Source organism: Protopterus annectens, chromosome 4.part0 (assembly GCF_019279795.1).
Source record: "Protopterus annectens isolate FY-2018-M chromosome 4.part0, PAN1.0, whole genome shotgun sequence".
Taxonomy (NCBI): domain Eukaryota; kingdom Metazoa; phylum Chordata; order Ceratodontiformes; family Protopteridae; genus Protopterus; species Protopterus annectens.
In genome coordinates this window covers 776,838,527-776,854,691 of record NC_056733.1, presented here as the reverse complement: position 1 = coordinate 776,854,691, position 16,165 = coordinate 776,838,527, and the positions used below count along the sequence as shown (strand labels likewise).

General features: G+C 39.7%; 1 protein-coding gene across 1 annotated transcript in view; it reads right to left on the bottom strand.

Moving 5' to 3' along the window:
- Positions 1 to 16,165, bottom strand: part of PI4KA (phosphatidylinositol 4-kinase alpha) — a gene marked incomplete at its 5' end in the record, with an annotated part of 2,160,482 nt that overhangs the window by 799,971 nt on the left and 1,344,346 nt on the right. The window contains 1 exon segment of the mRNA XM_044068731.1: positions 15,157 to 15,315. Coding sequence (XP_043924666.1) covers positions 15,157 to 15,315 — 159 coding nt within the window.

The following is a 16,165-nucleotide window of genomic DNA, read 5'->3' as shown; positions in this document are numbered from 1 at the left end:
CGGTCTGCCTTACCCACAGTATTACACAGCTTTACAAGTTCTGCCTTACCCATAGTATTACACACCTTTAGACGGTCTATCTTACCCATAGTATTAAACAGCTTTACACGTTCTGCCTTACCTACAGTACTACACAGCTTTACACGGTCTGCTTTACTGACAGTATTACACACCTCTGGTCTGCAAAGCTATGGAAAGGATCATCATGGACCTCATAAATAAAGATATTGGGGACCTACAGACACTGGATCCTACCAAGTTCGGCTTTGTTAAGGGCAGATCCTGCCTCTTAAACCTGGTTGATTTCTTTGAAACAGTCACCAAGGCCATTGACGAGGGGAAGGTGGTCCACACAGCCTACCTGGACCTCGCAAAAGCCTTCGATACAATACCCCACTCGGGCATTATAGATAAGCTCACCAACTTAAATATAAACCCCTATGTCACTAGATGGGTTGCAAACTGGCTCAAGGACAGAACCCACATGGTTAGAATTGCTGGAGCCATGTCAGACTCCAAACCAGTTACAAGTGGCATCCCCCAAGGCTCAGTCCTGGGACCCCTCTTGTTCGGTATATATTTCTCGGAGGTACAGGCCAACACGGAAGGACTGTGGCTGACTAAGTTCGCAGATGACTGCAAACTGGGTGCCATAATAGACTCTCCAGCCGACACAAGCATCCTCCAAAAGGGCCTCATACAAACAGACAACTGGTGCCAGAGCCATGTCCTCAAGCTAAACGCCAAAAAGTGTACAGTCATCCCCTTTGGCAAAAACAAAGTGCCCACAAATTACCACATAGGTGGTAATCCATTAAGTACAGAAGAAGTAATTAGGGATCTGGGGACCCAAGTTGATAGCAATCTCTCATTTGACAACCACATGGCCAAAGTGGTTAGAAAACATTTTATATAGCCCACCTAATCATGAAGGGATTCACATCTAGATCAGGGGAGGTCATCGTGCCTCTTTACTCATCCCTCATCAGGCCCATAATTGAGTACAATGCCCCTTTTGGGATGTACCTTACCAGACACCTGCAGCAACTGGAAAGACCCCAAAAGTACCTCACCAAGAGGATCATAGGGCTCAAACAGATGCCATATGCTGCCCGGTTAAAGAAACTCCAGCTCTACTCAGTGGCATACCGCCTGCTCAGAGGCGATCTGTGCCTGACGTATAAAGCCATGTCCAACCCGGAATTAATGGACATACTGCACCTCAGAAAATCCAAATCCCATCGAGCTATGTGCTCGAGAGACTTGAACCTCAGCACTGAAATAAATAGGACATGCTGGAGGGACAGATTCATAGCCCAGAGGCTCCCTTCACTCTGGAATAAAATCCCAGTCCAGGTTAGGCAGAGTCCCTCATTGACTCTCTTCAGGAGGCATCTTGATGAGTGGATGGGAGATCGTAGGTTTACCCCGGGTATCACTTCTGTGTCACTGTTAGACAGAGGCACAGTATACTAACCTCGAAAAAGGGCATAGCAAAATTAATTTAAAATGGGTGGCGAAAGCCAAACACACTCTGGCTAGGCTTATAAATGCCCTAGGGCAGATAGCCTAGTATGAACCTATGAACCTTTACATGGTCTGTCTTACCCATAGTATTACACACCCTTACACAGTCTGCCTTACCCATAGTATTACACAGTCTGCCTTACCCATAGTATTACACAGCTTTACACAGTCTGTCTTACCCACAGTATTACACACATTTACACGGTCTGCCTTGCCTACAGTATTACACACCTTTACATGGTCTGCCTTACCTACAGTATTACACACCTTTACATGGTCTGCCTTACCTACAGTATTGCACACCTTTACATGGTCTGCCTTACCCACAGTATTCCACAGCTATACACGATCTGTCTTACCTACAGTATTACACACCTTTACACGGTCTGCCTTACCTACAGTATTGCACAGCTTTACACGGTCTGCTATACCTACAGTACTACACAGCTTTACAAGGTCTGTCCTACCTACAATATTACACCGCTTTACATGGTCTGCCATCCCTGCCTTTATATCTGCTGTCATCTGGTTTGCTATCTTTCACTTGCATCTACCCCTAGTTACTAGTCTACCATTTCCCTGCTCCCACCCCCCTGTACTAGATCACACTGTATTCATTGCAGTAACTTTCCTTCAAGAAACTGCACAATAATATACCTTATATATGATTTGTAAATAAGTGTTATATGACACACTGACATTGAACAGACTATGTCTGCACTGTAAGGCAGGAGAACACAGTCATATGACTGCATTAAGTCATCTTAGGTCTGCATGTGAACAAATTTGCAGTGATACACACACCCATGCACATGCATATGCTTCTGAATTGAAGCACTTAAATTCTTCTCACCTTTCAATGTCAGTATATTCTCATATATGAATGTGCTCATAATCAGTACTGTTTTCTATCATAATACTATCAAGAACAACTGTCATTTTGCACAAGTAGAATTAACCTTTCAGTTAGATTTCTCTGCAATTTTTTAAGCATATTAACTAAGGATTTGGTCCGCAGATAACATACCAGCTAACAATATTTCAATTTAGGGTGAACTATGCTTGTAAAAAAAGATCTTAACACTATGAGGCTTACTGCATTATTTTAAGGACCTTAATATCTTGAGCCCCAGTCACTTAGGATGCAAATCTGAGATTTTCATCTACTAAAATTTTCACATTTTTGAGGACCAACAAACTCTGTAGCTGCACATTTAATGTACAACTATTCACCACACAAGTGAAAATACCACACTGTGCTTTACTTGTGTTTACTGGCGCATGATCTGCTCATTTAGCTGAATCAAACATTTTTTTAAACAGTATTATTGTTACCCACAATAGTCATCACCTTCTCTTATTTGACATCATTTTTGTAGATGCTACTAAAAACATGATAATCAAAATTCAAATCAATCACTTTCAGGTTGAACAAACAAGGTAATAAAATAGACCCTGTGGTACTCATATTAATGATTGAACTTTATGAATGCAAATCCTAAAGCTAGCCAACTATGTGGCCAGAAAATCAGCTGTGAAATGAGAGCAAGTTTTACCAATTTAGCTGTTAGTGCAGTATGGCTTACAGTGAAATGCTTGAGAAAAATCAACATAAACTGCAATCCACCTGAAGTTCCAAGTCCAAGGCAAAACTTATGTTTGTGTAAAAAGTCTAAATTACACATGGCTGATGACCTATTTGCAAGCCTAAGCATGCTACAGGATATATTGACCATGTCAGTATTTATTAATTCAGCCTGCAAATTCTGTTATATTAGTTCCTCCATCATCTTCCCAAATACAGACCATACAGTATTAGGCTTATACTGATCACAAGACACCTGTCTCCTTTAGTCTTCTAAATCAGTTTAATAATAGCTTGTTTCCAGACATTAGGTACACTAATATACACTATGTACACTATCAATACCTGTGTCATTCACAAAAGAGTTACTATACTGTTCAGATGTTGAAAAACATGCAGCTGTTTTCCTCTTGAACATTGAATGCACTAAAGTTTTAGCTAACCAGTAATGTGTGCGAGTTTCTTCTTTAAATGACACAATTATCAGTATGGCAACTGGGTGGGCTTGGTGGCTACAAACACATCTGACTTCAATAAGCTCAGGAACTGCGGGGGGGAGGGTATGAAACATCGGCTTTGCTGGCTTGCTTAACCCGGGGAGGATAATGGTGGCCCCCTTTGGCCATCTAGTTGTACACAAGTGGAGGCCTGCATGTCAGAAGTGACTGTATGTACAGGGGATGTAGCCTTGGCAATCCGAAGCTGGTTTTGATAGCTCTCAAGGGGCAAGTGTAAAGAAGCTTGTGCATGTGAGTGGGGAGAGAACAGGATGTCTCTTACAGTGATGTGCGTGGTTACATCAGCACCATAACAAAAAAGCCACAACAGCTCATGATCAATATGATGCAAAGCTTTTTTTTTTTTTTTAATTTCTCTAAGTCTTTTTTAGTTTCTATTACCATGCCAGGAATGGACCCCATTCCTAAGTCAAAGTCCGAATAAAGTTCATGAAATTAGTATCGTTTCAACCTCTGATGCCAGCCAGAAGTGCTCTTCACAGCATCAGTAATGTGTCCATTAATAACTCTTTCTGCAACTCGCATGGAGTTACATGTATTGAACATATCTAAATATGACTGTAGATTTTTTTTTATAAGACCCGCTGCTCCTACTACTATTGGAACTGTCTGGGTATCTTTCTTCCACGTTGCCCTCATTTTTGCCTGCAAATCCTGATATTTTATGACTTTGTGTCTCTTCGTACGCAAGACACTGTAGTCACTAGGTGTACCGATTTCAATGATCAATGCTACTTTTGTCTTCTTTTCATGGACCACTATAAAGGTTCATAAGTTCATAGATTAGTACTAGGCTAACTGCCTTTCTGGGTCATTTTAAGCCTAGCCAATTACCCCATGTGAGAATCAAACCCTGTACCTTGTGTCTGTAAGGCAAACGCCTTAACTATTATGCCAACTGGTTTTCTCACATCTGCCTTTTGAACTGTTTGTAATGGGTGATCCCATATGATGTAGACTTCATCATTTTCTATGACGCTTTGTGGCTCATGTTTCCAGAATTTTTCAGCTACTTCAATACCATAATGTTTACACAATCTCCAGTGCAACAATCTTGCCACATTATTATGCCTTTCAGTATGCAGTCCTTCTGTCATTAGTATGTCACATCCAGCAACGAGGTGTGCGACTGTTTCCCCGTTCTGTTTTACAAAACCTGTATTTTTCTCCTTCTCCCACATGTTCAATGGACTTCGTAAGCCAACGAGTGCATAACCCACTAGCTTGGGCCGCCAATACTAACCTTTCATCTTTTGGTTTGAATTCACCTCTCCTTAGCCATTCCTGCATTTGATCCTGAGCAATATGAGGTTTTTCCAGAAGTTTTCTATACTTGCAACTATATTTATGCATTTTCCACATTTCTTGCCTTCTCATCTGATCCTTCACCTTATATTCATTCTTTTGCTTTTTGGCACATTCAGTTGCCGCCTGATTTTTATCTACTGCTGGTTTGATTTCCATTCCTGCTTGACGTTGATATGCTTCTGTTAGACTAAGCAGGAAACTCATCTTAGATTTATTCTCCTCATGTTTCAAAACTTTCACTACATTTGGGTGTTGTAAGGTCAGCAGATGCGTGCAGTCCCATGACTGCAGATCTACACATGTAAGCAATTCCAAGGTGGCCCATACCTCCTTCAGAACAGGGAATATATAATCTTGGTATGCTCTGATTTTTATAAATCATTTGGTGAGCATGAAGCATCATTCTTGTTTTCCTATTTAATCTATCCAACATGTTTTGGGGCTAGTCAATCACTCCAAAACTGTAGGTTACGACAGGAAGAGCAAATTGGTTTATAGCTTGAATTTTGTTCCTAGATGTCAACACTGTTTTCAAGATTAATTTAAGTCTTCTAAAATATTCCTTCCTAAGTTTTATTCACATTTGTTCATCTTTTATTGTTGATCCCTCATCAATTCCCAAATATTTATACACTCCCTCTTGCTCAAATTCTTTTATACTACATACTTGTCCCCGACTGATGCTTTCTTGGTGCTGCAGTTTCCTGCTTCAAAGGCTACTTTTGCACACTTATCAAGACCAAATGACATTCCCATATCATCTGAAAAAGTTCTGATTACTTGTGTTGTGCTTTCAGTTCCTCACCTGATGAGCTATATAGTTTTAAATCATTGACAAAGAGAAGATGAGAACTCTTTACACACTTGTTTTCTATGAGCCAAATTAAAGCCATGGCCTAATCTGTTAAGTAGACAGCTTAATGGGTTAAGGGCAAGACAGAATAACAGAGGTGACAAGGAATCACCCTGGAATATCCCCCTTTGTATTTTTATCCCTGGAATAATAATTTGTCCTTTATCATAGCTTAACTGTAAAGTGGTCTGCCACTGTTTCATGGTCATTGTAATGTAGTTGATCAGTGTAGGAAGTACCTTATACTTTTTTTAAGCACTCTTTTATCCACAAATGTGGGATACTAACAAATGCTTTTTTGTAGTCAATCCATGGCATACTTGGATTCTTCTTTTTTACAGTTCTCAATCATGACTATTTAGCAACAGATGATCCTTTGTTCCATATGACTTTCTTTTATTGCCATTCTGTTCTAGTGCCATGAATGAGTTTTCTTCTAAATGACTACAAACTCTGTTGGCATCAGTTCTGGTGTATAGTTTATACGTAGTTGGAAGGCAAGTTACTGGTCTATAATTTTTAGGGTAGCTTGCAGGTTCACTCTTAAGTAGGAGCATTGTTTTTCCTGTTGTTAGCCAAGCTGGTGTCTGTTCAGGAGTCACATATAAATAGTTCTTACTCATTGCTAAGTCTTCGTGCAAAGATGTTAATACTTTTAACCAGAAGTTACGTACTGCATCTGGGCCTGGGTATTTTCCAGTTGGAGGCTTTTCTTAGCTTTGCTTCAATCTCATTGACTGTTACTGCACCCCATTTCATATCCTGTACCTTTGATCTTCTTTTACTTTCTTTTACTTCTTCTATCCATTTAGCATCTTTGTTATGTTCCACAGGATCTTCATAAATGTTGTTGTCTTTCGGCTTTTCCCGGTAAAGGGTCGCCACAGCGGAACTCCAGTCCGCTAATGACTGGCAGTAGATTTTCATGGTGCCGAGTTGCCAGCTCGACGCCCATCCTTCAACGAAGGTACGCCCATTCACGCATGTCTTTCGGAACGCCACTCGACCCGCGGGGAGGACAAGCAGACTCCACAAAGAAGGCACTCCCCGCACACTAGCTGAGAATCGAACGAGAGAACCTCTTGCTGTGAGGCAACAATGCTACCACTGCACCACCGCAGATTTCACATAAATACTTCTCCAAAAAGGTTACCTAGCTCTTTTTGGGTGGTTTTTCAATATCTTTCATCTTGTTTCCCAAATTTATATAAAACGTTTTGGGGTCATCAATAAACTGCTTATTTTGTACTTTTCCTTTACATTTATCTGTTTATCTTTTGAGTCTTTCTGTCTGTGCTGATATTTTAGTTTATTTGCAATAGTGCATTATAGATCCTGATGTGTTATAACATTGCTTTTATCATGGCTATCTTTGAGTATTTTTGTTGATCTGTTCCCTCTTCTATACTCCTCTAACAATGACATTTCTTGTCTTAACTGCTTTACAGTTTTCTCTGTTCGATGCTTCCATGATTATATTTGATTTCTCCACTTCCTTTCCCTTACTACCCCATGTCTTATGGTAGAATTTTATCTGTTATTAATTTAGCTGCACAGTAATATAACCGGTTTACTTCTGTTACATTACATGGATCTCTATGGACAGTCAAATACAAATAAAACTTAGCAAGGAATGCTTTAGAAAACTTTAATTAATCCTGAAAACAGTGTTGACATCTAGAAACAAAATCGAAGGTACAGACCAACTTGCTCTTCCTGTCCTAACTTACAGTTTTGGAGTGATTGACTGGCCTCAAAATGTATTGGATAGATTAGAGAGGAAAACAAGAAGGATGCTTCATGCTCACCAAATGATTTATAAAAATCAGTGCATACCAAGATTACATATTCCCCATTCTGAAGGAAGAATGGGCCTCCTTGAAATTGATCACATGTACAGATCTGCAATCGTGGGACTCCACACATATCTGCTGACCTCACAAGACCCAAATGTAGTAAAAGTTTTGAAACATGAGGAGAATAAACTTAAGATGACTTCTCTGCTTAATCTAGCAGAAGCATAGCGATGTCAGGCAGGAGTGGAAATCAATCCAGAAGTAGATAAAAATCAGGCAGCAGCTAAATGTGCCAAAAAAAAACAAAAGAAAGAATAAAAGGTAAAGTACCAGATAAGAAGGCAAGAAATGTGGAAAATGCATAAATATAGTTGCAAGTAAAGAAAACTTCTGGAAGAACCCCGTGTTGATCAGGAACGAACACAGGAATGGTTAAGGAGAGGCGAATTCTAACCAAAAGATGAAAGGTTAATATTGGCAGCCCAAGATAGTGTATATAGTGGGCTGCATACACATTGGTTTACAAACTCCAATGAACACGTGGGAGAAGCAGACAAATGTAGTTTGAAAAGGTTTTGTAAAACTGAACTGGAAACAGTCGCACACCTCACTGCTGCTGGTTGTGACATACTAATGGAAGAAGGACTGTATACTGAAAGGCATAATAATGTGGCAAGATTGTTACACTTAAGATTGTGCAAACATTATGGTACTGAAGTGGCAGAAAACCACTGGAAACATGAGCCACAAAGCATCATGGAAAATTATTATGTTTATATCAAATGGGATAATCCATTATCAACAGTTCAAAAGACAGATGACAGAAAACCAGACATAGTGGTCCATGAAAAGAAGAGAAAAGTAGCATTGATCATTGAAATTACCACACCCATTGACTACAGTGTCTTGCATACAGGGAGACACATCATAAAATAATAGTATTTGCAGGCAGAAATGAGAGCAATGAGGAAGAAAGATACACAGACAGTTCCAATAGTAGTAGGAGGAATGGGTCTTATAAAAATACTCTACAATCGCATTTAGACAGGTTACCAATACATGCTACTCCATACGAATTGCAGGAGGAGTCATTACTGGGCACACTGCAGGTGCTGCGAAGAGCACTTCTGGCTGATATCAAAGACTGAAACAATACTAATTTCATGAACTTTAATCATACTTTGACTTAGGAGTGGTGTCCATTGCTGTCATGGTATTAGAAACCCAAAAGATTTGGAGAAATTAAAAAAGAGGGTCCTAATTACTGTGTTCATTTCATTTATCAAACTTCTAACTTTTTTGGTTTTATTGACCTTCTTCAGTCTATTTCTTTCATTGATCTCAATATATCTATCTCTATTAAATAAAGCAACTCTTCTCTTGGCTCATTTTCTTCTAAACTGAGGGTACATTTTTTGTTCTCCATTTTCTGAGGGCATTCTGTAGAAAGTTCTATAGCATCTTCCTGTAGCACATTCTCTTCAATTTCATCCATTGCTCAGTCATATGGAGACTGACTGGCCTACCTCTCCTCAACATTGACTGCTCCAGATTTGTCATAGTTTTCGGTTCCTTCTCTTGTTCTCCAGCTTCAAGTGAACGTTTATACTGGTTTCCTGTAGAAGGCTCCAAAATATTTTCATATGGACCAAAATATCTGTGCGAGTCTCTTCTTTAAATTACACCACAGTTATTAGTACGGCAACCGGGCTCGTTGGTTACAAACACGTCATTTGAATTCAATAAGCAGCTCAGGCACTGCGGGTGGGTGGGGTTATGAAACATTGACTTTGCTGGCTTGCTTAACCTGGGGGGGAGGATGATGGTGGTCCCCTTTAGCAGTCTATTCATACACAAGTAGAGGCTTGCATTTCAGAAGTGGCAGTATGTCCAGGGGTGTAGCCTTGGCAATCCAAAGCTGGTTTTGTTAGCTCTAAATGGTCAAGTGTGAAGAAGCATGTGCATGTGAGTGGGGAGAGAACAGGATGCCCCTTACAGTGATGTGCGTGATTACATCAGCAACATAACAGAAATGCCACAACAGCTCACAGTGAAAATGATGCAAAGCTTCTGGGAAGCAGCTGTAGCTCCCAGGGAGAAGTAAAACATGATGCAAAAGGGTCCTTGTCTGGAAGGAAACTCAGGACTTACCTGGACCAGGGAAGAGTGTGTCTACCTCTGACAGTGAAGCAGAAGCAAAAATGGAAGCAGCGGTTCAAACCACCCTCCTGGCTACCTAAGTGACTGCCCCTCAGGATGTGTCCATGCCATACTGTAACAGGTACATTCCGAGAAAGGCCGATTGAGTCTAACTGAGAAAGGGTTGACTGTCGGCAGGCATGGGGGGTAAAAGGCACACAGAAAAACTGATTAGCATGACACTGGTATAAATTACATTCACAGATTAAGCAACATAGAGCAATATCAGACCAAAGTGGGCAGAACTGATTAAAGGGTAGAGATAACAAAACAATGTATGGAAACCATGACAGTGAAAGCAGCACAATGCATGGAAAACTGTGTAGAAAGTTAACCCAGCAAGTTACACAGTTTATAGGAAAAACAGAAGAGACAAAATAGGAGGTAATATAAGGGAAGGGATCAGAGTAACAGCAACAAGAGAAAGTACTACGAGCAATACTGGAGACTAGAAATGATAACTTAGTATGAACAAGAGGTATATGAAGACCACATCACCACGAGAAGGAAAGCAATCAAAGCAGTGGCATAGCTGGGGGGAGGTCCACCCTGGGCGGCACTTTTGGGACTGTTACTTTAATAGTTAAATTAACATCCTGTTCTTCCAGTCTGGTCGCATCAAGTCTGTGTGTGCGACAACCTGGATTCCTGTCCGCTCACTCAATTTTAAGTTTTGCTGCCAACGAGTATCCATGGAATTTTGCTTCACCATTTCATTCCAAATAAGGGGAGGGTGTGTTTTGCTGCTGCTTCGGTGTTCTGTTCCTTACGCCAATGAGTGTTCACAGAATTTTGCTTCACCGCTCCAAGTATGGGAAGGGAGGCTCTGTGTGTGTGTGTGTGTCTGTGTCTGTGTCTGTTCACCATTCCATTCCAAGTATTTGTGTGTGTGTGTGTAATATGCCCCAGTTAGGTTTACCTGGCAATTAGTGCTACTCAGGCTCAAACCCTGTACTTTAGGTGCAAGAAACAAGAGCCAGAAATTCTCTACCCATAACACCACTTGTGATTCAAGGAGTTGAGTCCTGTCCAAATTTTTACAGACTGTCTGGAATGTTTAGCTCATACTTTTGGTCTGTTTCTCTTAAAATTTGTGGTTTTCTGTGAAATCAGTGGGAAATTAATTCACTAAATAATGATATCCATTTAAGTTTCAGTCTTCCTATCTTTCAGGAAACACGTGGTAACACAAAACATTTTAGTCTAGCAATGTTCTAAGATTATACAAGTAATGTTTAAAATGTGACCCTGGTTTTGGGCCTTTGTTCCCCCAACCCCCAATACATTTTTCCAGATTTCTTGTGCTGGAAAGTTGAGAGATATAGTTGAGTGTCAAGTTGATTTTACAAGGAGCTGAGAGCTTTAGAAGAGAAGTTTAGTGCTGCATATGCCAAGTCTGTCTGCACTGTTAGTAGCACAACAGGTAGTATACTTGGTTTTCAAGCAGAAGGCTGTGAGTTCTACTCCCACAGTATGTAGACGAGTGCTGATACTGTACTGTGTTGTACTTTAAAGGGGGTAGATGCTTGCTGCAGTCCTGAGAATGTCCTGTTTTGGAAGACATACCTAGCAACTATAAACCTGTTATCAGTTTGCGATCCATTCCCTATTGCAGTATTACAACCTTATTTTTTAATGAAACATAGGCAATTTATTCTTCAAGGGCAACAGACACTTTATTTGTAGATGAAACAATGAAATATAAAGTTGTTTGCTAGCAGCAACCTCTTTGTTAGTTATAGATCTTTTTAATGTGGAATTACTTAGATGAATTTTACTTTGGCAGAGATTGTACACATTTACTGACATTGGTGGACTGTAATGACAGATGTTAGAGTAGACTTTTGTGATGGAAATGTTCTGAATTGGGCAGTTCTGTTATTATTGGTTCATACATTTTGTTTCATTGCTTACTGGAAAAATGTTCAAAACAATAAATTTAAAACATGCTCTAATAAGTGTGCTGTATTATACAAGGAATATAATTTAATACAATCAAGAAGGTGAATCAAAGAACTCCTGTATGTTTGCATGGTCCTACGTATGTGTGCAAGGGGCCTATGATTTGAAAAACAGCCCAAAGGTAAACTTTATCAGCCACTGGCCAGATGCCTTTTCTTTGAATGTCGGTTTCAATGCTGTTTCAATAAATGTGAGTTTCAAGGGCAGTTTTAATGCTAAGCCTGTTTCATTGTGAGACTGTTTTGCTTTGTTTAGCAGATGTCTGTCAGTGTTTGTGATACAAAATTTAAAATAAAAGTTTTAAATGAAACTGAAATAATCACTGCAGAAGTAAAGCATAAATCAGTATGCACAGTACAGTGTTTATGGTAAATGGGGAGAAACAGCCAAGTAATGGGACACTGGAATGGCTGTGGAGGGGGGGGGGGCTCATTTGACCGTGATTTTGTGAGTGGGGAGGAGTAGAAAACTAAAAGACAGCTCCGGGCAGCGCAAACTCTAGCTATGCCACTGAATCACAGAAAAGGGGACAGTACTACTGAAGGGGATCTTTAACTTGCTAAGTTTTAAATGGAGCACTCTGACAATAGTTGCACAAGAAAGTGGGGCATTTCTGATAATTTACAAAGGGGAGGTATTAGCCAGTATGAGAATCTCTTTACAAACCAGCAGTCTTGATTCCAGTGTTCTCAGATTCAGATGGGGAAACAAGATCACAGATCTGGAAGTTTTACAGATTAGCCCATCAAGAACAAGGATGGTGGACATTCTGTAGGGCATCCTCTCTTCCCCATTATCTTCCTTCCGCCCTTATTACAGCTTTGGGAATCATCCCACAAGTCAGGACTGCAACAGTTAACCATGAAGAACATAGTACAGTTGCATACACTTATCATAAATTCAGATGCTCAAGTGTATTCACTGTTGCAGTCTTCTTTCCCTCCATCCCTCTCTCTTTTGCCTGCAGTAATAGTCTGCTTTTTTCCCTAACCAGAGGACCCCCCTGGGTGTTTACACTGCAGGCCCTTTTTCTACCTTTGTCCCTTGCTTATGGTTCATCCTGGGGGCTCCAACCTTCTAGGGGTCAAGAAAAAATGATTTCATGGCACTGGCTGGCTCTATTTATAACCAAGCACACTGATGTCAGGTTAGGACAACCACCAGCCTTAGGAGGAGGGAGATTTTTACTCTGATAGTCGGGCCGGCCAAGGGCTTCCACAGCAGGAAATCTCACAAGTCAGGACTGCAACAGTGAAACATGAAGAACATCAGAAGGTGCCAGTTGTTGCATGTGGAAGTGCCCAGGTAAACAAGACTGGCATCAGTTGTTCTTTAAAGAAAGGTCCTGAACAATTTCCAGAAACTAAAAGTGGATGTGACTTCTGGATATGATGGAATTCTTCAAAAAAATCCTAGCAGAATTGGGGGGGGGGGGGTAGCGTGAAATTGCAATACCAAAGTCTAATCTTTTAAACAAAGCATGGGAGAAGTATAAGGTTTCTGAAGAACAGAAGAGAGCAGACATCATTCTCCTTCATAACAGTGACAGAAAGAGGATGAAAACTACTGCAGTCAGTCATTCAGTCTTAAATAAGTTCTATGGAAATTCACGGAATATTGTTGAAGAAAAGACTTCTACACCTAGAAGCAAACATCAAGGGACCCAAGACAACATGGATTCACAATAGGAAGGCTAGATTATGTTAGGCAAATCCAGCAAGAGTTTTTTCACTTTGATAACAGGGTTACTGTATCAAAAAAGGAACTGCTGATATGACAGATATAGACATTAGCAAAATAATGTTGTACTGCACAAAAAGATTGTCGGCAATTATACAGACTTGGTGGAAGTCAGAGTGTGGTAGTAACAGTAACGATACAGAAAAGGGAGCATATCTGGGCTTGAATGATTCTTGGCTCTTTATCCATCTTTGTTTACTGGGAAAGTCCAACTGGGATAAAAAAAGTTTTCAGTGGAGGCCTGGGGAGAAAAGCACCAGTTTTGACGCATACACAAAATATTGTTACATGATATTACATGGAATAAAAAATATAGGCAAATGTACATACATAAGAGAAAAATATTTACAATAGCTTACCTAAACATCATTTAGAAACACAGCACACACATATGGTTTATACACAGTGTTGCTCACTCATTAGAAAAAGGTACAGGCTTGTATAGAGTCGAGAGAGAAAATACTGCAAAAGATACAGTAATATAACCTGCGATTTCTAGCAATTAAAATGAAGACACAGCTTAACTATGGGCATAGTATAAAGGGGGGTGGGAAGGTGGTTGATAATATGATATACTATGATATGTTAGTAGTAAAGCAACTATGAAAGTACCATTACATTTAAGACTGAGAAGTAAAATAACTGGGAAAGTCTGAAAGGATGGGGCTACTTGGACTTATAAGGAGTATTAGTTTTGGATAGATACGGAGAGTGATGAAACTGTGGATGGAGGATTGTGAGATTGTGGTGGATCTGATTAGAGAGAAGTAGAGATTCAGTCTCGTCACTTAGCACCTATTTTTGATATAATTTATGTAAACAAGTTTCTTCTTGTGGTTTAGTGAGTATCTTTCTGGCCCAGTGGAGAATAAGAGGGAAGTGGAAAAGACAAGCATTTGGAGAAAAGGTAGTAGGTGTGGCCAACGATTTTATTCTAGCTAGGAGCTGAGCAGGAGAAGAGTCAATTTTTGCTTAGATATTGTTTTAGCAGTAACTTGAGGGTATATGTCTTGTCAGTCTCTGACTTGCAGCAGGACAGTGTTCCAATTTTAGAGACTTGGTGAGACTTGGTGAGAATACAGGGAATTCCCAGATGAGTTCCTTGTTTTGGACATGGACTATAGTAGTACAGAAATGTGGTTTGGCTGGAGCACATTTTTTCAGTGATGGGCATTTTTAAGGGAAACAAGTTTATATGTAAACCTTTTCTGGCTCAATGCAGCAGGTAGAGAACTGTGTTCCTTGTTCAGTACACACACACACACACACACACATATATATCTATATATATATATATATATATATATATATATATACACACAAATAGATGTGTGTGTGTGTACATATATATATATATATATATATATATATATATATAATGTATTTTTCTTTTTTTTCAGATACAGCACCAATTCTGTACTATCTACCTCCCATCAAAGAAAAAACCTGAACAAAATGCAAAGAAGTCATTATAACAATTTGGGGCCAAAAATGACATTACTAGAAATTCAAATTCACAGAGCAGACATTCACTCTGGCTGATGAATCAGTACAAAAACTTGGCTGATAAACAGTAAGAATACAAATGGTTATGCTACCTGAAAACCAAGGAATAAAGAACATGCTTGTCACACATAAATTACCCTTCTCCCTGCTGACAGTACTCACATCAATCCAGATGGAATGAGGTAGGACTTCAGGAGGGCAGGGGAAAGGCTGACTCTCTTCTGAAGCAGCCAAAGGATCTGCTTCCTTCTTCATCTCAGAAAACAGACCAAGTTTCTGCTCCACGGTCATCTGCCAAGCACCAGCCATCTCACGCATAAACTGGGAAAAATAAAGACAGTGGAAGATATCTCATTAAGTATTAACCAAATAAAGGTCATACAAGTCCTTATAAATAAAAGAAAGTGCATGCTTCTACAAATAAGCAAGTAAGTGATTTAAGCAAGTCCAAAACAGAGTTCAGAACAACTGGGTAAAATATTCAAATGAATAAGTATATACCACTGCATTAAGAAAGACTGCGATGGTGCAGAAGTGAAAGGTGAGTGTGTGTGTGATTAAGTGAGTGCACATAATTCAAGTTTGTGTATGTACAGAAATGAAAATGAAATTCTGACAAAACTGGTGCAAATGTAAGGAAACAAATCCAAAAGTTAGGAGGGGACCTCAGTGCAAACGAATACTACTGCAAGAATTGTTACTGAAATTTATGCAACTTAAACACAACATGACAAATATTAAATGAGTGTAAAGATATGAACAGGCATAAGGGGATTCTAAATAATATCAAAGGAAATTTGACTACAATTTACCAAAAAGCCAAGGTCACCGAGCAGTTTACAACCTGTTATCTCAAAATTTTACCTCCTAGTTTTGCCTAGGCAACGAAAAGCATAAGCCATTTTGATCTTTATACATGAAATTCAGACCCACAAGACTGCCTCCTGCATACCTCATCTACCTAAGGCCAAGGGAAGAAGGGTGGTCAACTAGAAGAAGATGGACATGGATCATGTTATAAGTACACAAAGTTCTATATTTAGCATGATCATGTCCATCTTCTTTAAACTTTCAAGACAGAATTTCAAATGCAACATCAAGAAAAGTAAACTTCAGATGATGGTGATCCCAAAGGAAGACCACACCTTGAGATCACATCTGATCTGTCATG